This window comes from Tupaia chinensis, unplaced genomic scaffold (assembly GCF_000334495.1).
Source record: "Tupaia chinensis unplaced genomic scaffold, TupChi_1.0 Scaffold149424_1, whole genome shotgun sequence".
In the NCBI taxonomy this organism is placed as follows: Eukaryota; Metazoa; Chordata; class Mammalia; order Scandentia; family Tupaiidae; genus Tupaia; species Tupaia belangeri.
Window position 1 is genome coordinate 637,304 of NW_006209268.1, and position 25,729 is coordinate 663,032.

The following is a 25,729-nucleotide window of genomic DNA, read 5'->3' on the forward strand; positions in this document are numbered from 1 at the left end:
AGAAAAACAAAAAAGGAAGCCATAATACCTTTCTAAAATAGGAATAGAAAGTCAGAATCTGAAGGCATTTTTTTGCTCACTGCTATAAGCAAAGCATCCTGTCAGATTCAGCCTCATCTGGCTCCTAAATTCGTTTTTCCTTATTCTGCAGCAGTCTATTAACTGCCACTTCAATCTACCAAATTTAGAAGGTTTTAGTGATTCCATCACTTGTGGCCAACCAGCAGCATGCCTAGAATAAACTACAAACAGGGCACAACCTAAGCAGCAAACTTTGACCACTAGAAGGCAAAACACGAAGGCAAAACACGAGGAGAACACAGATAAATTAACTTCTTCCACATGACAGATTGTTCTAGGGTGTAACTTCTCTGTCCAGAATCAACCAATGTGGCTAATTCAGTGCATCTGCTGTCTCTTCACAACTAATCATGAAGCAGGGGACAGTACAATAACATGCTACTCCTAACGTGCTACCTTGAATTATTTATTATCCTTCCTTTCCTCAGATTCTCATTCCCCCAACCCACTCTACTCTTGAACTGAATCCCCCAGTAAGTAATCAGTATGAATACCTCACTCAGGCTTTGTTTTCTTAGCTATCTGAAAATAGTTGTGAATTGAAGAAATAAAAATAACAGCATAAAGGGTGGGCTTTTTTTTTAAAAAAAGCATACCTTTTTATAAAAACAAAACAAAACAAACAAACAAAAAAAAAACACGCACCGTCATAGTATTAAAAATCCAAAATCAGTGCAGTTATAAGCAGAATCAAAGCAATGAAAAATAAAATTAATCCTATTAGGTTCAAACTTGAGACGTTCCCCTAGAAACAAGTCAAAAGGTATAAAGAAATCTGGTCTGAGCTGAAAGAAAAGATGCTGACAACCAACAGTGCTTCCTTCCATCTCAAGAGGATGTTAAGTTCTATAAAAAATATTGTATTGCTGAAAGATAAATCTAATGATCTTTCAGTTACAGTGATGCTAAGGGATTTAGCAGGCCATTGGATAAATTAGAAGTATTCCTCTAGAGACCATGTTTGATAGTAAATACTGATAAAATACATAGTTTTACTACGTTGTTTTACAATTTTAAAAACTGTGGTAGCTTGCAAATGCAAAGATTTATGGCTTGCTCATATTTATCAATTTTTTTTATTCTAATACCCAAATGAGAGCATCAGAGTGCATTGAAAATATACCACTTTCTGAAAAATGAAGGTAAATCAAGCAAAGCCTCCTTTAAAACATTTGTCAGGACATGGTACATGCTGTTTCACTTTTGTTCCTCTGGCCAAAATAAGTCACATGGCTAAATCTGATGCCAGCTGGGGAGAAAGCAAACACCAGCAACTGGGCAGCTTTGGTGAAGATGGACCCATAAGATGGAAAAAAAGAGCACAGAAGAGAACATGTCAAGAATAATAAACTTCAGGCTGGCTTCCACACAGCGGCTAAGTACCATGAATTGGGAGTCATATCCCACATGACTACAGTTCAAATCCCAGTCCTGGAGACTGTGCAAGTGTGTCACATGTGCAAATGTGCCCCAAATTCTGACAGGATGGAGAAATGGAAGAAAAAGAATGTAACATAACCATTATTGCCAAACACATGCACCCTGCAGCCAAGAAAAAAAAAAAAAGGAAAATCAAAATTATATGGGAAAGAAAGATTCCATTTAAAATAGCAAGAACTCTTTCCTGGCTGGAACCATGGAGGGCGTTCAAGAGAAGAAAAAGAAGGTTCCCGCTGTGGCAGAAACCAAGAAAAAGGCTCCTGCTGCAGCAGAAGCCACCAAGAAAAAGGTTTCTGCTATGCCAGAAACCCTTAAGAAAAAGCAAAGGAATTTTGCAGAACTGAAGATCAAGTGCCTGAGAAAGAAGTTTGCTCAAAAGATGCTTCAAAAGGCAAAGAGGAGGCTTATCTATGAAAAAGCTAAGCACTATCATAAGGAATACAGACAGATGTACAGAACTGAGATTCACATGGCCAGGATGGCAAGAAAAGCTGGTAACTTCTATGTACCTGCAGAACCCAAGTTGGCATTTGTCATCAGGATCAGAGGTATCAATGGAGTGAGCCCAAAGGTTCGAAAGGTGTTGTGGCTTCTTCGGCTTCGCCAGATCTTCAATGGCACCTTTGTTAAACTTAACAAGGCCTCAATTAACATGCTGAGAACTGAGAAACCATATATTGCATGGGGGTACCCGAACCTGAAGTCAGTAAATGAACTGATCTAAAAAAGTGGTTATGGCAAAATCAATAAGAAGCAAATTGCTTTGACAGATAACTCTTTGATTGCTCAATCTCTTGGTAAATTCGGCATCATCTGCATGGAGGATCTGATTCATGAAATCTATACTGTTGGAAAACGCTTCAAAGAAGCGAATAACTTCCTGTGGCCCTTCAAATTATCTTCTCCATGAGGTGGAATGAAAAAAAAGATCACCCATTTTGTAGAAGGTGGAGATGCTGGCAACAGGGAAGACCAGATCAACAGACTTATTAGAAAGATGAACTGAGGTATCCACCATGATTATTTTTGTAATCTGTTCAATAAATAAACAGTGGCTGGTTTCAGACTGCACTATATTATTGAATTAGTAACTTTTTTTGGTAACTTGTCTCTGTCTTGCCTTAACTATTGTGGCACATCTTAGTGCTTGGTAAAATTAAGTCAAAACTTCTGTAAGACTAGGGTCCATTTTTTTATTTTGTGAAAATCCCTTAGGGACTGTTGAAAGGCTTTTCCTACACCAAAAAGGTCTAATGTTTCCCCTTTTGAATTTTGCTGAGTAAAAATGGGCTTATTCAAAGAAAACTTATTTCAAGGCATTCATGCATGATTTGTAGGTAAGGTAATAAAATAAAGGTCAGTTCATCAAAAACGTAAATAAAATAAAATAGCAAGAAAAAAATATGAAATAGCTAAACTAAATTCAGCAAGAAATGTTAAAAACCCATACCAGAAACAACTTAAAGTACTTCATAAGGACACAAAGGTAGATTGATATAAAGAGAATGGCATACTGTATACTCTCAGACAAGAATGATCATCAAGAAGTTTTCTTTATGTTTACTTGTAAATTTGATGTTCAAATTAAATACTAAACAAAAAATATGCAAGTTTAAAAGTTCATAAGAAGGGCCGTCAAGAGGCGTGATGGTTAAGGGTGCTGGACTCTCACATGGCTGACCGTGGTTCGAGTCCCAGACCTGGACGGAGGCTTGCTTTCTCACTTTCTCTCTCTTGCTCACTTTCTCGCTCTGTCCTTCTCTGGCCAAATTTAAAAATAAGTAAATAAATAAATTAAGTAAAATAAAATAATTTTTTTAAAAAGTTCATATGGAAATACTGGTAGGCAATAATGACCAGAAAAGCTCTGAAAAAACGGCAGTAACTGAGAATGGGGCAACCTTCATCACATCTACCCAATTTAGCCAACAAGGTCAAGCTCTAAAGAATGTATTATACTGGCTCCTTCTCTAGCTCTGACTGAATTTGATCAGTCGAAGGTGTAGCCAGTGATTAGAGAGCAAAGGAGAAAAAAGGCAAGGTATTCATTTCTTTAGCTTCCTCTCTACTGAGCCAGTTTGGCAGTACCTTTGTTCTTCTGTTTCTGACATACATGGGCAAAATGTAGTGGAAAACACAATTATTATAATTTCATGTACCTAATACTACTCTGATTCCTAAACTAGATCCCACGTTTCATCCAATAGCCTAGCACTATCACACTCTAAAATGGATAAGTCATTGTCGATGTATTTCATGCAGTTCTATATGTATGCCATATTTTAAGAAAACTGACAATAGGGGCCAGCAGTTGGCATAATGGTTAAGGCAATGAACTCCCACATGGCCCACTGCGGTGTGAGTCCCAGACCTGGAGGCTTGAAAATCACAGTGGATATGTGTGTGTACATACTCCAAATCCCAAGAGGAGAATGGAAGAGAAAGGACTGTGGCATGGCCATCCTCCATAAGAAATTATTTCTCACTTTCCCTCTCACTGTCTCTGTCCAGAGAATGCACACACACTATGGCAAAAACCTAAATAACAACAACAACAAAAAAAACTCACTTACATGTATACTGACAATATGGAATACATTCAGAAAAAAAAAAAACACTATACCTCTGCAAAATAGACACATGAATAACTTTCATGAGAAAAGGGTATAGTTAATCAATTAATGAACACATATAGTCATTGGTAACTATGTTCAACTGTTAGAAGGGCTATGTTACAGAACACATATTAGGTTATCTTATATTCTCTAGATAAAGGACTAAGATGTGGGTAGAAATTGTAAAAACAAACAAACGAACAAAAGAAAACAAAAACAAAAAAACAATAACTTCAACTTAAGATATAAAACAATGATCAAAAATTTATGCAATTCATAATGAAAATAGCAATATTAAAAAGTATGGAAAACTTTTAATTTAAAAGCATCGAGCACAGACTAAAAGCTACACATTTTCATGGGAAGAGGGCAGGAATATTATAAGTTTATAATAATTAATGCTCTTATAATTTTAAAATTTCTTCCAAAGCTAAGATTTTATTTTTAATTCCAATAACTTTTGTGAATTCATAAAATGACTGGCTTAAAAAATATTTACACAGAGGCCAGCAGGTGGCATAGTAGTTAAGGTGTGGATTCCCACCAGGCCAACTGGTTTGAGTCCTGGAGCTGGTGACTTGATATTCATGCCAGGTACATGTGCAAGCATGCCCCAAATTCTGAGAAGACAACGAAGGAAAAGGGACTAAGGTGTAACCATCCCCTCGGGATAATTTCTTGCATTTTGTCTCTCTGTCTCTTTCTGTCTCTGTCTCTCTCTGACAAACTCCTGCACCCTATAGAAAAAATCTCTCAAGAAGAAAAAAGCTTACACAATGAGTTGATAAGCCAGTCTATCATATAATAGTTACTTTTCCTCACACTTAAGAAAGTTCTTAAAATGTGATATAAAGAATGTGCTCAAATTCTAATTCACCAAAATTTCATTGGCTTCAAGCCAGATTGGTCAAAATTGCAGATAAAGACAAGATTCAAAAAATGGCAAGAGAGAAATGTTAAGTTACTTACAAAGGTTATCCCATTAGACTAACAACTAACACTTCACCCATCAAGTGAAGCAATGCAAGCAAGGAAAGAATAGGAAGATATATTCAAAATGCCAAATGAAAAACAATTTCAATCAAGAATATTATAATACTATATCCGGCAAGACTTCTGTTTATGGAGGAAGAACAAAGAAAATAATTCTCAGTTAAACAAAAACTGAAAGAATTCACCAACACTATACCAGATCTTCAAGAAGTAATGAATGGAATACTGTATCAGGAAAACTAAAGGAGAACAAAAAGAAGTAAGAGAGAACAAAAACAATCAAAAAAATGGATAACAAAATGGCAGGAACAAGTCTGCAAATAACAATAATAACACTGTTAATGAATGGGTTAAATGCTTCAATCAAAAGACACAGACTGAATGAATGGATAAAAAAAAAAGGAACCCTCTAAATGCTGCCTACAAAAAACACACCTCACAAATAAAAACAAAGACTGAAAATGAAGGGCTGGAAAAAGATATTCCAAGAGAATATAATTTTAAAAAAAGGCCAGAGTCCCAATACTGATATCAGACAAAATAGATTTTAAGACAAAAACTGTAAGAAGAGACAGAGAAGGCCACTATAAAGTACTAAAAGGGCTAATTCACCAAGAAGATAACACTTATAAATATCTACACAACCAACACTGGAGCACCCAAATACATGAAAAATAGACTGCTTGCTCTAAAAGGAGAGACAGACTACAGAACAATAATGTTTGGCAATCTCAACATTCCACTATCCCCTCTGGACAAATCATCTAGACAAAAAATAAGTAAAGAGACAGAGGATCTAAAGAATATCATAAATCAAGTGGACTTCAAGACATCCATAAAACTTTCCACCCAACAACCACAAGACACACATTTTTCTCAGTCTGTATGGAACATTTTTGAAGCTTGATCACATGATAGGACACAAAACAAGCCTTTATAAATTCAAATGGATAGAAACTATATCTAGTATCCTCTCCAACCATGATGGAATTAAAACTTGAAATTATTAGGTCATCAGGAAAGTCATGACATTTTTTTGTGTGTTTTTCTATGCAAAAGTGCATCATGACTTTCCTGACAGCCCAATAACTGCAGGAAAAAAAATACATAAAGACATGCAATCTAAACAGCCTACTCATGAATGACTTCACAACTGCTGAAGAAATTAAGACTGATATTAAAAGATTCATTGAAACCAATAATAACCACCCCACAAATTTTGATAACCTATGGGACATAGTGAAAGCAGTCATAAGGGGGAAGTTAATAGCAATTAGTGCTCAGAAGAAAAAAATATAAAGGAGGCAAATAGACAACCTAAAAACATACCCCAGGGAACAAAAAACAACAAAAAGGCCCAAAAAATGTCAAGGGAAAAGAAATAATAAAGATTTGAGCTGAAATCAGTGAAAAAGAGAATAAATTAACTACATAGAAAATAAAACCGAAAAGCTGGTTCTTTTTTAAAAAACAATTATTTGTTCATTCGTTTATTTTAATTTGACCAGAGAGAGACAGACAGAGAGAGCAAGAAGAGGGGAAGTGGGAAAGCAAGTCGCCAGATACGGGACTGGAACGGCGGTCGACCATGTAGGAGTGTCCAGCGCCTTAACCACCACACCACCTTCTGGTCCCCAAAAGCTGGTTCTTTGAGAAGATAAACAAAATTGACACATGTTAGCTAGACTGATTAAGAAGAACAGAGAGGGGTCAGGAGGTGGCATGGTGGTTTAGATGCTAGATTCTCACATGGTCAACTGCAGTTTGAGTCCCAGACCCAGCAATTTGAAAATCATAAATAAATAAATAAATAAATGTTAAAAAGAAAAAAGAACAGAGAAAGGAACCAGATAAATCTAATCAGCAATGAAGCCAGTAACATTACAACAGACATAACAGAAATACAAAACATCATCAGAGAATACTACAAATGTTTATATGCTAACAAACACAATACCTGGGTGAAATGGCAAATTTCTGGACACATATAATACACCAAGATTGAATAAGGAAGACATAGAAAGTCTGAATGGACCAATAAAAAGCAATGAGATTGAATTGGTAATAAATAGTCTCCCAACAAAGAGAAGCCCAGGTCTCAATGGCTTTTCTTTCGAAATCTAAAAAACTTTTAACGAAGACCTAACCCCCATTCTAGTCAAACTATTTCCAAAGATCCAAAAAGAAGGAACCCTCCTAAAATTCACTCTGAGGCCTCTGTTACCCTCATCTCAAAAATAAGGGCATCACAAAATAAGAAAACTATATCTACATTCCAATATCCCTGATAAATACAGATAGAAAAATTCTCAGCAAGATACTAGCAAACCACATCCAATGACACATTAGAAAGATTATATACTGTGGAGAGCAGCGATCTGAGAAAACATGGTGTGACCATTAGACACATGTAGAAATGCATTTCTGTGAGCTACTTTAACTATGGTTATTGAGAAGCATTTATATACAAAAGCACTCTCTGTCTATTGTTACCGGTTATCTTTTTGTTGTTGTTGATACCTGGTACTGTTGGGCAGTATGAGGCTAAAGAAAGCTACATGTATTTATCAGATATTCTCCCAAAAAAGATTAGAGAAATTACATGGCACCTGTCATTTTCACATCTTCAGTCGATTAACCTCCCAGAACAACAACTTGACATTCTATTTCCTTCTCCCCCATTGTCTTAATATCCCATTTCCTCTTCCCCCATTTTCTCCCCTTTAAAACAAACAAACAAACAAACAAACAAAAAAACCTGAGGCTGGTTCCTGGTTACAACTTCTCTATCAGAGAAGCAGGGCCCACCCAATCCTTGCTTTTCTATACCTGAATATCCATGATTATTGTGGCATTATTCACACCTGACAAAATATGGAACCAATCCAAATGTCCACAAACAGATGAATGGATTTAAAAGTGTGGCACAGGGGCAAGCAGATGGTGTAGAGGTTAAGGAGCTAGACTTCCACATGGCTGACCAAAGCTCAAGTCCCAGACCCAGCAACATAAATCTCACACCAGAGGTGTGTGCAGGCATGCCCAAAATCCCAAGAAGAGAATGGAGGAGAGGGGATTGCAACATGGCCATTCTCCCTTAGGGTATGATTTCTAGCTTTCCGTTTTTCTATCTTTCCAGCGAGCACATGCACCCTGTAGCAAAAATCTCTCTAGGAAAAAAAAAAATAGAGAAGTGTGGCACATATATACTACAGAATACTACTCAGCCATTAAAAAAAAAAAAAAGACTTTGTCACTCAATAGAAAATGGACTAATATGAAAGATTTACTGTTAAGCAAACCAAGCCAGCCTATGAAAGAGAGGCATTGTATGTCCCCACTCAATATATACTGAATACCTGGACACTAAGTCAAATACTGAAAGATTAGAAGGTATAAAAGCATGGAGAGTAACTATGGATACTGGAGATAGTGTGGGAGGGTGGGAAATGAGGTATGTTGAAAGAGACGGAATCAAGAAGGAAAAAAAAGAAGCAAAACACTTAAGGGACACATAAATGGAGAATTATCTATTTACAATAATGCATATGGTAATATCTTTGACTGGACTAGATATACAGTGTATTCATGCTGGGAAAATTCATTTTGTATATTCTAATGATATACTATGATTAAATGTGAAATAGTAATAATAAAAGGTATCTTTTGAAAAAAAAAATTATTGGCTTCATTAACAATAAACAGTCTCTCATCTAAACTAAATTCACAATAGTGTATTTAAATTTACAAAACCTTAATTTACCCAATAGAATTATACAACATATCTGATATACAGTACTAGATTGATTCCCTAACCAACAACCACTAAAGTGATAGAAAATTCACAGCTAAGTTTTACCAAAACATAAACCCTACTTGATGTATACCAGAATAGTAGTGATTTTCTCATACACACTAATAGCTTGTTACATTATAATAAATTATACATTTAAATTTTATAATATACGTCTGTAAGTACACCTTTAATTTCATGTTCTGGTGCCACCAAAATAAACACATATATACATATACATACATATGTGTGCACACATGTATACATTAATATAAATATATGTTTACTAACCATAAATCTGTTCTGACTTACTCTAGCACTATTTTTTGATAAAGGTAATCATGAATTAAATTAATAGGTAGTTTTAACATTTTTCAACACTTAAAAACACAAATGAACCATATCTACTTTGTTATGTTATCCCATTTTATTAGTACTATAAAATTAATGGGGAACCAGCAGTTAGCATAATGGTTATGTCACTGGACTCCCACGTAGTCGACCCCAGTTCGCGTCCTGGACCCGGTGGCTTAAAACTCACGCCGGGCACATGTGCGTGCGTGCCCAAGATCCCAAGAGGAGAATGGAGGAGAAGGGATTGCGGTGTGACCATCCTCCCTGGGGAGTGATTTCTCGCTTTCTGTCTCTATGTCTCTCTCTGTCTGTCTGGCAAGCACACAAGTCCTATAGCGAAAACCTCTCAAAAAAATTAATTATGTTGATAGAGAAAGATAACTCATAAACTAAAACTATATAGAAAATAATAAACAGTCAACATTGTTTCTCAGCTATTAATGTTCATTATGACAACATGAATATCATAAACATATGGCTGGAAATTTTATTCCTAGGATGCAATGACTGATGCATTGCCTTTTTAAAAGCTAAAACAAAGTTACTCCTTGACCATGCTCTCCCAAACCCGTGGACCCCCATATTCTCCCAGATAATTACTCCTTGTTTAGCATATGTAATTCCAGATATTCAATGTACAAACATATGCACCCTAGAATATGTACTGTTGTCACTTCAGAAGATGCCAACAGTAATTAAAATGCTGCATTTTAAATGACTAGTGATGTCTCTATAATGTTAAATTTAAAACTGAAGATACTTGCCTGACCAGGGTAATATCCATATCCTTTTGGATAAGTTCAGTCTGTTTATTATTCAACTGTAATGATAGAGCATTGTATTTACTCTGTGACTCTTCAATTTCTTTCCTGGCTTCAATCAAATTATCTTCAAAGGCCTAAAATTAGAGCACTTATAATCAAACATAATAAAAACTTAAAGTTCTCCAAAATTAGTCTTTTCCTCCAGATCATTCTCTAAATCTTTCTTTCATTTTAAAATGATCTCAATGTTTGTTATTTTTTAAAAAAATTATTAATTTGGGAACCAGCAGTTAGTGTAATGGCTATGTCGCTGGACTCCCACGTAGTCAACCGCGGTTCGTGTCCCGGACCCGGTGGCTTAGAACTCACGCTGGGCACATGTGCGTGCGTGCCCAAGATCCCGAGAGGAGAATGGAGGAGAAGGGATTGCAGCGTGACCATCCCCCCTGAGGGGTGATTTCTTGCTTTCTGTCTCTCTGTCTCTCTCTGTCTGTCTGGCAAGCGCACGCGCCCTATAGCGAAAACATCTTCAAAAAAAAATTATTAATTTAATCTTATTATCTTTTTATTTTTTTAAATTTGTGCTCACCAGAGAGAGACAGAGGGGGAAGGAGAGAGGGAGACAGAGTAAGAGAGAGGGAGGGAAAGTGAGAAAGCAAGCTACCAGGTCCAGGATCCAAACTGCAATAGGCTATGTGGGAGTCCTGCACACCAACTACCACGCCACCTGCTGACCCCTGATGTTATGTTTTCAAAGAATATACTATAAAACTACTGTATTACTTTCATTTAGAAACAAATAAATACTGTATCTAAATAGTGTATGCCCACATATACACCATATATTCATTATTTCCAAAAGTGAGCACCAGGCTTTAAGTTAAAATTCACATTTATTCACAAAAACACAATGATAGAAACAGAAGTAGGCAGATAGATGGAGAAGGGAAGAAAGGAAAGAATGAAGGGAGTGCAGGTGAGCACTATTTTTTTAAACTGAAAACAAAAAATAACTATGCCAATGGTTCTGAAACACAAAGTAATGAGAACTAAACAACTACCTCTTATCTCTGTGTTCTAGTGTATTTGAGGCAGCTTGTTGTTAACTACCAAGAGGTAATTAGAACTAAAAACACTTACTCTTGGCAGGAGAGTTAGGGAGCTGGCAGCTTGTTTCTCTTTCTCTCTCTCTCTCTCTCTCTCTCTCTCTGGTGAGTCCTCATAGCCTATAGCAAATTTTAAAAAATAATAATAACAAAAAAATGAATAATTTTTTTAAAGTATTTATTTTCACTCACAGTCAAAAGCATGAACATATGAGAGAGAGAAAGAGAGAATGCACCTTCCCACCCCCAACTACCACAGAGACTGGTCAATCCTTTTTCCTACTATTCTCTATCCTATTAGAATCCTGCCATCCAGGCGAGAGCCCAGTGTGAAGCCAATGGGGCCAGATTTTGAACTCTAGTCAGCCATGTAAGATGCTGCTTCTTCTACACGTGTAACCACCAGACCACAGGCTGACTCTGAATTCTACACTTTTAAGTAGACTAAATAAACAATATATGAATTACATTCCAATAAAGCTTCTTTAAAAAAGGAAAGAGGCAAAGTTTTATTATTGACAATGTCATTATATAACTTAGAAAACCCCAAAAGGAGGTATAAATGTTAAAACTGATAAAACGGGTAAAATTGCTAAAAAGAAACACAAGATAAAAGAAGTTACATTCCTATACTACAGACATAATCAATTTTTAAATACAATGGGAAATACATTACTTACTAAAAAAGTGTTATTTCTAATAACATTAGTAGCTAGAAATAAATTTAATAAAAGTGGGCAATGCCATTTTAAAGGAAGTTACAAAACCTTAGTCCATATTCATGAATTGGAGGACTGTAATTATCTCAGAATTAATTGGTATGTGTGGATCTAATCTGCTTCCTAATAGAATTTGTCAGTAAAATTAATAAAAATGTGGGGCCAGCAAGTGATGTAGTGGTTAAGGTTCTGGACTCCCACATGGTCAAACACAGTTCGAGTCCCGTACCTGGAAGCTTAAAATCATGCCAGCACATGTCCTTGTATACCCAAAAGTCCCAAGAGGAGACTGGAGGAGAAGGGACTGCTGAATGGCCATTCACCCAGGGAGTGATTTCTAACTTTCTCTGTTTCTGTAGGCAAGTGTACACATCCTATGGCAAAAACCTTTAAAAAAAAGAATGATTCATACAGTATTCTAATTGAGTGAAGACCATATATGGGGTTCATGACTTATAAAGTAGACTTCCCATCAAAAAGTCAGATTACAGGGAACCAGCAGTTAGTGTAATGACTATGTTGCTGGACTCCCACGTAGTCGACCACGGTTCGCGTCCCGGACATGGTGGCTTAAAACTCACGCCGGGCGCGTGTGCGTGCGTGCCCAAGATCCCAAGAGGAGAATGGAGGAGAAGGGATTGCGGCGTGGCCATCCCCCCTGGGGAGTGATTTCTCGCTTTCTGTCTCTATGTCTCTCTCTGTCTGTCTGGCGAGCGCACGCGCCCTATAGCGAAAACCTCTCAAAAAAAAAAAAAAGTCAGATTACAAAACTACATACAATATGTAAAAACATGAAAATAACACAAAGTCCAGAAACAGACCCATACACAAAGGAAACTTAGAGATGTAAAAGAGATCGCATCACAATTAGTGAACTATTGAGTAAATGATGCAAAATATCACACCCAAAAATAAATTCTAGATTAAAGATTTTTTTTTTTCCAGAGAGGTTTTTGCTATAGGACGCATGCACTCACTGGAGAGACAGTGAGACAGAAAGAGAGAAATCACCCCCATGGGGAATGGCCACAGCAATCCCTTCTCCTCCATTGTCCTCTCAGGATTTTAGGCACAGCATGCCATGAATTTCAAGTTATCCATCCTTAGACTCAAACAGTGGTTGACTACATGGGAGCCCAGTGACATAACCATTATGTCATCTGCTAGTTTGTCTCGATTAAAGGACTTTCAACAGGGAAAATTTCATCATAAAAATCTCACAAAGCAAAAACATTGGAGAAAAAAAATATTGTGTCATCAGAAAAGTCATGACATATTTTTCTGTTTCTCTATCCAAAAATGCATCATGACTTTTCTAATGACCCAATAATAAAACTCGCTCTAACAAAATTCACAAACTTTTGAAAGTTCAATTCACTATACTCAAGGTTCATGGAACAGAACTATTTTTTAACATATATAACAATATATTAGTATTGAAATAAATAAAAATAATTAGAAATCAATAAAAAAGAGAAATATTCCAACAGAAAAAGTCAGAACTGAAAGAGTAAATTAAATAACAGAATTGATTATTTGAATGGTATAAATAAAAAATAAAATTAAACCAACCATATAGCTGCAAATTAATACAAGGAAATAGAACTTACCCTTATCACACAACCAAATTATTTAAAAGTTGCACATAAGAAGAAATAATGCACCAAAATTCAGTTCTCTAAATGGCTCAGTCAGGCTGATTGTACATTAATAGACACTGTATTGGGTCATCAGAAAATTAATGACTTTTTTTTTTGTTTTTCTATGCAAAAATGTATCATGACTTTCTCAATAACCCAATATTTCCCTAACTATCTACAATGGAATGATTCACACACTCAGAAAGCCATATCCTTCTCCCCTAACTTAAATATTCATACTTACATGCATACACATATAAATCCATATGTACTATATATTTGTTAAACAGCTATATACATACTTGTATTTCCTCATGCTATATATTCTTTTTACCTACATATACACTGAAAAACCATCATATCTACCATCACTAAAATTTGTTTCTGGCCTTTTCAGTAAAATCTATGGTAAGAGAGAAATCTAAAACAAAAAGAGTACCACAAAAAATATTATGTTTTAAAATATTGATCAAAAAGGATATAGACTAATATAAAAATTGGTTATAAATTTTATCTTCTACAAAAATTAAATTTTATTGTGAGGTCCTTTTAAGCCAAATAAAGCACTACTATAGAACATATGATTATTTTGAACTATTTTGTGGGACTTTTTTACATTTTATTTTTTGGACAATGTAGAAAATAGTCTTAAAATTATATTGCAATGAATTCTAAGTATATTTATAAATTTAAACCTTAACTGAAAATAGTCAAAAACCATGATTCTAAATATGTTTTTTCAAAACACATTTTATTTTAAAATGCAATAGCTTTTATTTTTTAATGATTACATTTTAGGGTAACTATTTGAAGTCAGTTTCCTGCTTTGCAACATCAATTTTTAAAAAGCTGTGGGTCTTAAGTGAAAGAATATAAATTAATGCTAGTCCCCACTGGTGGATTTGAATATATAACTTGTTATTTAAAAAAAAAATGTATTAAACTTCCTATAGAAAGTTAGACCTAAATGACCAGCGTCGAGTCCACTCTCACGGCATACCTTTATTTTTGCATCAATGCTACATTTTTCTTTTCTCCAATGTGATTCCTGCTTCCTCAGTTTCTCCAGGTCATTTAGCAGGTCGTTACAGCGGGTACTTAATTTCTCATTTTCTTCCTCCAGTTTTTTTATAACGAGTCTGTTTTGCTCTTCTTTATTCTGTACACACTCCTTAGTGTTCTGTAGAACAGTACCACAAGGGCCAATAAACAAAACAACAACAACAAAAAACCACACACACATACACAAAGGTGAGTACTAATCAGCAAATATAAACTGTGCAGTTTTACCCTCACAGCAGCTTCTTCTATATTTGATAGCCAAGGTCACCTGTGCACTTTTATTGGCCTCTTTTCATGCAGGTGGATGGGTCATATTTTTTCACTGGATGACAGCTTTGATGAGTACACATTTGCAAAGAGCCCATTAATTGATCAAGCTGCCTTTGATGCTGTCCCCAGCTATTTTTGAGACCCACACAGACATATCCTCCCAGACCTGGGTTTTATCAATTAATAATGCCAGTCCCATCAGAATCTAATTACTAGAAGCCACATATTCACACTCCTACTTTCTTAGCTCCATTTCCATCATTAACTATTTATCTGAAAGTTATAAAGCTGAAGTCCTAGCTTTAAAGCATCTGTATCAGAGTTTTTGTATGTAAGAAAACTGTATGGTACAGCAAGGCCTAAGGCAATTTTTCCTCTAAGCCTGTCACTTTCTGTGCCACAATGGCTGACAAAGCTTAAAACAGGACTTCAAAGCAACAGTCCTATAATACTATATACAAGGCAACATACCTTAACTTCTTGACTTTTATCTTTAAGCTTCTTTTGCAAGTCACTGAATTCTTTCCTTAACAATGCATTTTCTTCATCTACTGCAATCTTCCGTTTTACAAGGTCATTTATTTCTTGTTTTAATAATGACTGACCCTACAAGAAAAAAAAAAATTAACTACTGGTGAACTGGTATTTCTATAAAAAAAAAGATACTTTATTATTTTTAATGTTTTAGATTTTGATTGCTAATGTTAGGAATAATTGGCTTTCAAAATAACATCTATTATCACAATTTTCATTTCCTGTGATATACCCATGGATTTTAAACTAAAATGTACAGTATGGTACCTATTTATTAGACTAAGGTGAAAAGACACAAAAACAGGACACTAAATTCATACTCAGAAAGCAAACATTCAGAATTTATTTATTTATTTATTTATTTGGAGAGATTTTCACTATAGGGCACGTGCGCTCGCCAGACAGAGACAGACAGAAGGCGAGAAATCATCCCGTAGGGGGGATGGTCACGTGGCAATCCCTTCTCCTCCATTCTCCTCTCGGGATCTTGGGCACGCACACACACGCGCCCGTTGTGAGTTTTAAGCCACCAGGTCCAGGACGTAAACCGCGGTCGACTACATGGGAGTCCAGCAACATAGCCATTACGTTAACTGCTGGTTCCCAACATTCAGAATTTAAGTGTGTAGCAGGAGACAAAAAAATTTTACAAAACATTCTAATTAAAGAAAGTGCGTATGTAACTATTGGGTTGTTGGAAAGACATGATGCACTTTTGCACAGAAAAATATGAAATGACTTTTCCAAAGACCCAATAAAATAAGAATTACTTCTTCTCTTAAGTGAAAAATCATTTGGAAGAATACTCCAATATTTCTATGATGCATAAATTATTTTTAAGAATAAAGATAGCAGGTCCAGCAGGTGACAAAGTGGTTAAGGTGCTGGACTTCCTCATAGTTGACCAAGGTTCAAATCCTGGACCCAGCAGCTTGAAACTCTTACCAGGTACATGTGCATGTGTGCCCAAAATCCCAAGAGGAGAACGGAGGAGAAGGTTATTGCAGTGCGGCCATTCCCCCAGGGGGTGATTTCTCGCTTTTTGTCTCTCTCTGTCTCTCCAATGAGCACATGTGCTCAACAGCAAAAATATCTCTCTCCAAAAAAAAGAATAAAAATAGCAAGTATGTTTTGGTACTAAGAATATCTTTCTCTGTAGACAGAATATTCTGCATATTAAGACAGATACAATTTAAATTCAATAATCTTCCCACTTACCAGAAATACCTAAATGATACCTAATGGGTCAATGTACTTATGAACTCAATTCTTAGTTTCCCTTTTACAGTCTTTTTCTCAGAAAGTGTATTACTCCCCTTCCTCCCCCCGTCCCCCCGGCTTATAGTCTTACCTCTATTTGAAAGACCATCCAATCCATAACCCAGCCCTAAATCCCTCTCAATGGATAAATCTCACATTTTCAGCATTTTGCACCATACTCCCACGTGGACTATTTGCTGCTACCTCAAATTAACACGCTAAACCTGAAATCCAGATCTTGATACTATCCCTTTCCTAAACTTCAACTTTAGTCAACTCTTCCATCCTTTGAAGTAATGTTTATTAAGCACATGCTATTGGGCCTGACAAGTTTTTGTGAAGTCTCTAAGTCAGGCTCATCAGCACCACCTCTTGTCAACAGAGGAGCAGAGACATTAAGATAGAAATATTTTTTTGAACTAAGCAAGACAGAGTAAGCACCAGTATGCAACACAGTAGTGGGTAAGAGAGAAAGAGAGAGAGATTGTTGACAAAGCCTCATCAAGTTACAATCTTCTCACTAAACCATCCCAGTCAGTCAGGACCATAAGCACTGTCACTTCAGCAGGCCTCTTCAGACTGGGCCAGAGTCAAACCCAGGCCTCCCATGCACCCTCAGCCACTGCATGGTGATATCCTCCCACTTGCACCACTAGGGCTGGGACAGATAGATACACTTTTCTAAGTAATGAGCTCAGCAAAAATTGAGCTTTTTTCCATATTTGATCTATCACTGATTCTAACCTCTACATATCAATTTATGTTCTATTCTTATATTTACTCATTATCAAAAACCCACCAAAGGACTTGGGAACCAGCAGTTAGCGTAATGGCTATGTCGCTGGCTTCCCACGTAGTCGACCGCGGTTCGTGTCCCGGACCCGGTGGCTTAAAACTCATGCCGGGCGCGTGTGCGTGCGTGCCCAGGATCCCGAGAGGAGAATGGAGGAGAAAGGATTGCGGCGTGACCATCCCCCCTGGGGGGTGATTTCTCGCTTTCTGTCTCTATGTCTCTCTCTGTCTGGCGAGCGCACGTGCCCTACAGTGAAAATCTCTCCAAAAAAAAAAAAAAAAACACCAAAGGACTTGAGGATAAAGGGAAATGAAGGTAACATAAAGGATAAAATAAAAAGTAGGATGAGTTTAAGGAATAAAGTGAGGATATCACCTATGTTGTAATTTTTAAAGCTTTAATGTTAATTATTGATTTTATATTACTTTAAAATATTTTAGGCACTGAATATATACAAAAATAATCTGTGTATCTTTACTATTGTATTATGCAGATGGCATAATGGTTTTGTTGCTAAACTCCCACGTATTCAACAATGGTTCAAGTCTGGCTTAAAACTCATGCCAGATGCGTATGTGTGCACGCCCAAAATCCTGATAAAAGAAGGGATTGTGGTGTGGCCATCCCCTCTGGGGCATGATTTCTCACTTTTTGTCTCTCTGTAACTCTCTGTCTCTCTGGCAAGCACACGTGTCATATAGCAAAAATCTCTCTCTCTAAAAAAAGTAATAATCTGTGATAAGTGTGTAAAGAATAAAGAATAGGAACAGCCCATGCCATGCTGATTAAAGCAGCTGTAATTCACATGGCTGATCTTACAATTCAAGTCCTGAGAAGCATAGCAGCACATGGGCATGTGTACCCAAAATCCCAAAAGGAGGGAAAAAACAGAGCAGGAGGAATGGTGATGTGGAATACTTTCTCACTTTTATTTCCTCTCTCTCTCTGTCTCTAAGGGCATATGAACACTCTGGACAAATTTTATTTTGAAAAAGAATGAAGCCTAAAAGGAGTAGCTCTCTACTCAACCATCGACAAGCTGAGAAACACATCTTTACCACTATCTTTGAAGTTCCCTGTATGTCCCCTTATCCTCTAATACCTTCTATTCCCTCCAGGAATAATCACTATTCTAAAACTCTAGTTCTCATCATTCTCCTGTTTTTCTTTATATATTGAAAACATATAAATCCCTATTTAATATATTATATAGTTTATTTTATTTTTAATTTAATATACACTAAACTATACTATATATTCTGTAGCTTGTTATTTTTGCTCAATACATGTTCCAAAATTCCTCCATATTTATGGATATAGCTACAGTTCAACTACCTGGGAATGTAATATTATTCTATTATACAAATATGTTTTAATATATTTAGTCATCTCTTGTTAGTATATATTTCAGCTGTTTCCCATTTCAGAGACAAGGATATATAAACAAGACTGCTATGAACACTCTTCAGCGTGTCTCTAGATAACAAGAATAAGAATTTATTATTTTTTTTGGAGAGGTTTTTGCTATAGGGTACGTGCACTCATCAGACAGACAGACAGAGACAGAAAGCAAAAAAATCACCCCCCCAAGGGGGATGGCCACGCCGCAATCCTTTCTCCTCCATTCTCCTCTTGGGATCTTGGGCACGCATGCACACATGCCTGGCGTGAGTTTTAAGCCAGCAGGTCCAGGACGCAAACCACAGTCGACTACATGGGAGTCCAGCGACATAGCCATTACGCTAACTGCTGGTCCCAAGAATAAGAATTTTTCTGAAGCAGTATTTTTTAAACTGACAGATTGCAATCTAGTAAAATTAGTCATCACAATCATTTTTAAAAAATAGAATTGAACACATTAGAAAATACCAAGGTGATATCTGTAAGCTCTTAGCAAAATACTATGTCTGGCCCAGGATAGGTAGTCTAGTCTGTAGCATGATTGACTGCAGTGCTGGAAGCCACATGGCCCACCAAGGAATAAATCCTTGAGCTGGTCTGAAAACACACCAGAGGGGCAGGGTGCCCAAGACCCTGAGGACCTGGAGACCTATGGAAAGGGAAACATGTAGTGATAAGATGCTGTCAAGAGTGCTTCCTCCCTTCATCTCCCCTATACACCCATACACTCTATCACTAATTTTTTTCTCTTTCACCTATACACCCAAGCACTCTATCACTAATTAAAAAAAAAAACAAAAACAAAAAACAAAAAACAAACCAAAAAACTATGTCTATAAGAAGAAACCTATGAAATGAGCACATACTTCATAAATTATTTCCTAATTTCTTGCCACGTTTAATTTGGGATTTTTCCATTATTTAAATATGTTTAATTTCACATTTAATGTAAACATTGCTATATGTTTACCTTTATTATACATAGTAAAGACAACTATTATTATAAAACTTTTATTTTATATATGTACACTGGATCATGAAGTAAAATGTAGTTCTTTCAGTTTGGGGGCCATATTAATAAGTTTAAAAAACACTTAGATGGGACCAGCAGATGGCATAATGGTTACACCACTGGACTCCCACATGGCCAACCATTATTCAAGTTCCAGACCCAGTGGCATGAAACTCATGCTGGGTGTCTGTACTTGTGTGCACAAAATCTAAAGAAGAGAATGGAGGAGAAAGGACTGTGGTAAGAAGGTGATTTCTTGCTTTCTGTTTCTCTGTCTCTCTCTCTGGTGGTCACATATACCCTATATCAAAAATCTCTCTCTAAAAAAAAATAAATAAACAAACAAATAAATAAATAATTAGAGATGAAATTCCTAAGTCATAGGCTAAAAAGCACTTCAACTTCCCATCACCGAACACTCCACCAACATTTCATTCTTAGGTTATGAAATTTTTTTATATATCTAGTATGTATACATAACATAAAAATATATTTAATTTTTAGTTCTTGTTTTATTATTAGGTCATATAAAAATGTGTCTGACATGAATCAAAACAGCCTAAAATTAGATGCATAAAAATGGCCGACCCACAATTCATAGTACATTTTTCTGCTCTAAGTCTTATCTTCCTTCCAGATTCAATCTCCTCCTCCTACATGAAATCTTCCCTAACTATATACCATATATTTTAGTTCTTGTCATTTGTACATTGCCTATATCATTCATCTGACACATAACATACTATCTAGTCTTGTTAATAAACTCTCTATATAGTCATCATACTGTTTTCCAAAGTAGATTAGTAAATATTACAGATGACATAAAAAATAAATGATAAATTTAATGATGTGACTATTAAGACTATTATTCAGACTGTAGGAAAGAGAGAACACTAGCCAACTGATATAAGTTTTAGAAGGGTTTTCCCATGAAAGTGACCTAAACTTAACAGGCACTAGCAAATAAATGACTCAATAGCAAGTGCTTTTATGGGAATTATTTAATAATTTAAATATTGATATTTAAATGAACTTAGTAATACACAAAGACAAACACAGACCTAATTTATATATGGGAAAAAAATACATAAGGTGGAACTGGTCAACCAAAACTATCATGTTCTAATAATTAGTTTGACAAATTTGATGTTATATTGCATACTCATTAGCAAGTCAGACAAAAAGAAACACTCCTAATAGAAGAGGACTGATAACCTAAACTCAAAAACTTGTAAAGTGGTAAGACAATTCAATATATCTTCCTAATAAAATATACCCCCATTGATCTATTTTAAACAATGAAAGCATAAGTATATAAAATTGAAGTTTCTTATGGGCCTGGTGGTTAAGGCAGCTGGATCCCACATGGCTGACTGTTCAGTTCAATTCCAGACCCAGAGGCTTAAAGAATATGCCAGGTACATATGCACATGTGCCCAAGATTCCAAGAGGAGAATGGAGGAGAAGGGATTGTGGCGTGGCCATCTCCCCTGGGGGGGTGATTTCTCACTTTTATTCTCTCTCTCTTTCTCTCTATTCCTCTCTGCCAAGCACACACACCCTTTGGTAATTTATTTTTTCAAAACGTTCATTTTAAAATTTAGCTTTATGAAACTTTTTCAACAAACCTTTCTTAATAGAATAGAGTAATTCTTGGTGTCAGCAGGTAGGATGATGGTTAAGGTGCTATACCCCCACATAGCTGACTGTGGTTTGAGTCCCAGACCTGGTGGCTTGCCTTTTCACTCTCCTGCTTTCTATCTCTCTGATCAAATTGAAAAATAATAATAAATAATTAAATTAAATTAAATTAAATAATTCTTTAAAAATATATAGCATAATTCTTAATGGTCCGGCTTGAGTTAATATTAAAATAGCAAGTAGAACTCAGGAACTGTAAAGCATAAAGGGTGACAAGATAAAGTATGTCTGGAACGAATAATTTATTATAGATAAGCCATGAATGAATAATTTAAATCATGGTTAAGAGAAGTCTACAGAGTAAGAAGAGAGTATTAGTGAGTATAAAGCAGGGGAAAAAAGGGGAGGGGAGGGACAGCATAAGACCTAAAACTCTACCAAGCAATACTACAGCATAGTTAATATATTATTTATACTGGCCTATTTTCAAATGGACATGAAAGTTTTAATAAAAAAAAAAAAAGAGGAGTAATGAGACCACAACAACTAAAACAATAGTAAACGGAGAAAGGAGACAAGATAAAAGAACAAATTGCAACTACAAAACCAAAACTCATTTCTGAACTTCTTAGAAAGTAAGGAAAAAGATAAATATAATGATTAAAGAATAGTCATCACCTAATTAAATGCAATATATTAGGCTGTCATTCATTACGTTATCTAATAAAATAGAAGAAGCGGAATTTAATACTTGACTTATTTGATAACTATCAGTGGTAAAGCTAAAGCAAAATCTCACCAAAATAAGTACCAAGGTAGGAAAACCTATCTGTAATTAACAAAGTACTAGAGGATTACTGTGAACAAGTTTGAGAGTTTAAAACCTGTAAAGGGGCCTGACTTCTGTGGCACAGAGGGAACGCAAATGTCCTGCAAAGGCTGGAAGCCATATGGCCAGCCACAATGGGAACCCTGGGTCAGCTTTAAAACAGCCATGCCTGCGTGAAGGCACACAGGAGATTGAGGAGCTGGAGGGCTGGGGAGGGGGATTATATTGTGACAAGACTCGGTCAAGGGTGCTTCTCTCTTCCTCTCTCTCTCATGAGCTTGTACACATGCTCTCTATCATTCATTCACTTTAATGAATGAATGTAATAAATAAATGGTCCTTCTAATTTTTTAAGAAGGAAAAACAAAACAAAATAAACATCCAAAAGGGGCTAGCCCTAGGGAGCCCCACACATATTTAAGAGTTTTACAGACAAAAGCCTGTCAGGTTGTCACAGAGAAAATCAGAACGTTTCTCCCTTGCTTTCAATAGTGGAAGGATGGCGAGCACACGTGCCGTATAGCGAAAAACCTCTCCAAAAAAAAAAAATAGTGGAAGGGGAAAAGCAGCAATTTTTAAACACACTCAAGAGTATTTTCTTTTTTTCTTTTTTGCTATAGGGCGCCTGCACTCACTAGAAAGACAGAGACAGACAGGCAGAAAGCAAGAAATCACCCCCCAGGGGGGATGGCCATGCCACAATCCCTTCTCCTCCATTTTCCTCTCAGGATCTTGGGCACGCACGCACACGTACCCAGTGTGAGTTTAAGCTGCCCGGTCCAGGACTCAAACCACAGTCGACTACATGGGAGTCCAGCGACATAGCCATTATGCTAACTGCTGATCCCTCAAGAGTATTTTTTATAACCCAGGTCTGCTCTCCGGAGAAACTATTTTACCAGAGCCTAATGGGATTTTACTAAAGCCTAAATAACCTAGGAAAGAGAAATACCAAACTTTAGTACCCTCTGGCCTTTTTATCTCTCCTTGGAGAGGCAAAAACAAAAGAAAATTGAGATGTACTTGTGAAGGTCACAGTTCAGGAACACAAGTTCACTAAAGGACTGAGACCTAATCCTAACACTATAAAACACTTCCCTTCCTTCCCCCAACCCCTCACTACCACATTAAGAGTGCTCCAGTATGATAAAAGAGTACTACAACTGAAGGATTAAGCATCTCAGAGGATACTTAAGAACTTTTTAGAGAAACTAAAATAAAAAGCAAGGACACTAGAGGAAAGTTTTGGCTGGAACACCTACATCTATAGCAAACAATACATAGTTTACCCCCAGCTAGAGAAACATAAGTCTTGCACTAAAGGCCTATCTACCTTACTCCATTCTTTTTTACTCATTTGGTTAATTTTATGTGTCAACTTAGCTAGGCCACAGTACCTAGTTTTGATCAACCAGTCTAAATGCTGTTATAAAGGTATTTTCCTGACACAATTAAGATTTAAATTATTGGATTTTGAATAGATTACATTGCCCAATCAGTTGAAGGCCTAAGACTAAGAAAAAGACTATAGTCCCCAAAGAAAGAAGTCTACCCCTTGATAGCCTTGGGATTTGCACAGCAACATCAACTCTTCTCTGGTTCTCTATTCTGTAGGCCTGGCCTGCAGAGTTCAGACTTGCCAATCCATAACTGTATAAGCCAATGACTTACAATAGACGCCCTCATACACCTCTTTCTGTCTTTCTCTGTCACAATTCTTCATTTCCTTCCAATTACTTAATCAGAACTCAGAGATCTTTAAAAATTTCATATGTCATTCCCTGTGTATTGCTTTCTAAAATCATTTAAAACTTCAAGACTATTTGGACCAGCAGATGATTGTAATGGTTAGTTGCTGGACTCCCACATAGTCAGCCACAGTTTAAGTCCTGGACCCAGTGACTTAAAACTCATGCCAGGTGCATGTGCATGCGTGCCCACGATCCTGAGAGGAGAATGGACTTATCATTATCTAATACTTAAATTCATCTTATCTCCAATCACTCATTATGGGCTAAATTAAGTAGTTCTTCTGGATTAAATGGCAGGTACCTTGTTGGCAACTGCACACTTCTGACTTTCAAATCTGTTTTACTTCCTAACCAATTAAAGGGTCATGGGAACTTTGATTTAAGATTAATTATTGGAACCCGCAGGTGCCGTGGTGGCTAAGGCTCTGGAATCCCATGTGGGTGACCATGGTTCAAGTCTCAGACCTGGTAGCTTAAAAATCATGCTGAGTGCTTGTGCGTTGTGCCCAGAATCCTGAGAGGAAAATGTAGGAGAAGGGACTGCAGTATGGCCATCCCTCTTGGTGGGCGATTTCTTCCTGTCTCTCTGTCTTTCTCTGTCTGTCCAGCAAGCACATGAACCCTATAGCAAAAATTTCTCTTAAAAAAAAAAAAAAGCAACCAAAAAACACTCTCTTGTCTACTAAATTTAATATCTAAAAAAAAATTTTTTGTAGCATTTACCACCTTAGACTTTTTGAAACTTTCTTATTTCATGAGATACTGCACTATACTTTCTCTCAATACTTCCCTAGACATTCTTTTCATCCCTTCTCTAAAATTTGCCCTTCCACTCACTCATTAATAATATAAGTAGACATTTTGTCATGTTCTCAAAATTGTCACTATTAAAGTCTTCCCTCTAACATTAAAATCTATTGGGCTGTCAGAAAGGTCATGACACATTTTTGCATAGAAAAAATATATCATTACTTTTCTGACAACCCAATACATCTCAAGATCAAAACTCCTTGTCCATGCTTCCAGTAGCATACTAAAAATATCTAAATGGGATATTGTGGGTGAGCTGCTTGAGTTTCCTATATATTGTGATTATCAATCCCTTTTCTAAGGCATACTTTGCAAATATTTTCTCCCATTTTGAGGGTTATCTCTTCACTCTCCCTTTTTATTGGGGGGTGGGGAGAGGTTTTTGCTATAGGGCGCGTGCACTCACTAGAAAGACAGAGACAGAGAGATAGAGAGAAATCACCCCGCAGAGGGAATGGCCACACTGCAATCCCTTCTCCATTCTCCTGTCAGGATCTTGGGCACGCACGCACACACGCCCAGCATCTTCACTCTAATTATTGTTTGCTTTGCTGTGCAGAAGCTTCTTAGCTTAATATAATCCCACTTGTCTGAAAAAGGGTACAAGACAATACAGTGGGGAAAAGAAAGTCTGAATTTTCAGCAAATTGTGCTGAAAGAACTGAATATTTACCTGAAGAAAAATGAAACTTGACCCCTATCTCTCACCATCAATAAAAATCAACTCAAAATGGATCAAAGACTTAAATGTAAAGCCTTAAAGTATGAAACTGTTAGTAGAAAACTTAGGAGAAACTTTTTTCATTTAAATTTATTTATTTACATTCATTTACTATACATCATTATAGCATGCAAAATGAG

The 25,729-nt window shown here is 36.4% G+C and overlaps 1 protein-coding gene across 1 annotated transcript in view; it reads right to left on the reverse strand.

Annotated features, from left to right (window-relative positions):
- The window catches only part of CNTLN (centlein), a 312,203-nt gene that overhangs the window by 204,001 nt on the left and 82,473 nt on the right, over positions 1–25,729 (reverse strand). Inside the window, exons 6-8 of the mRNA XM_006171187.1 lie at positions 15,309–15,443; positions 14,506–14,685; positions 10,041–10,174 (exon numbers count right to left, since the gene is read on the reverse strand). Coding sequence (XP_006171249.1) covers positions 10,041–10,174; positions 14,506–14,685; positions 15,309–15,443 — 449 coding nt within the window. The remainder of the gene's footprint in view (positions 1–10,040; positions 10,175–14,505; positions 14,686–15,308; positions 15,444–25,729) is intronic.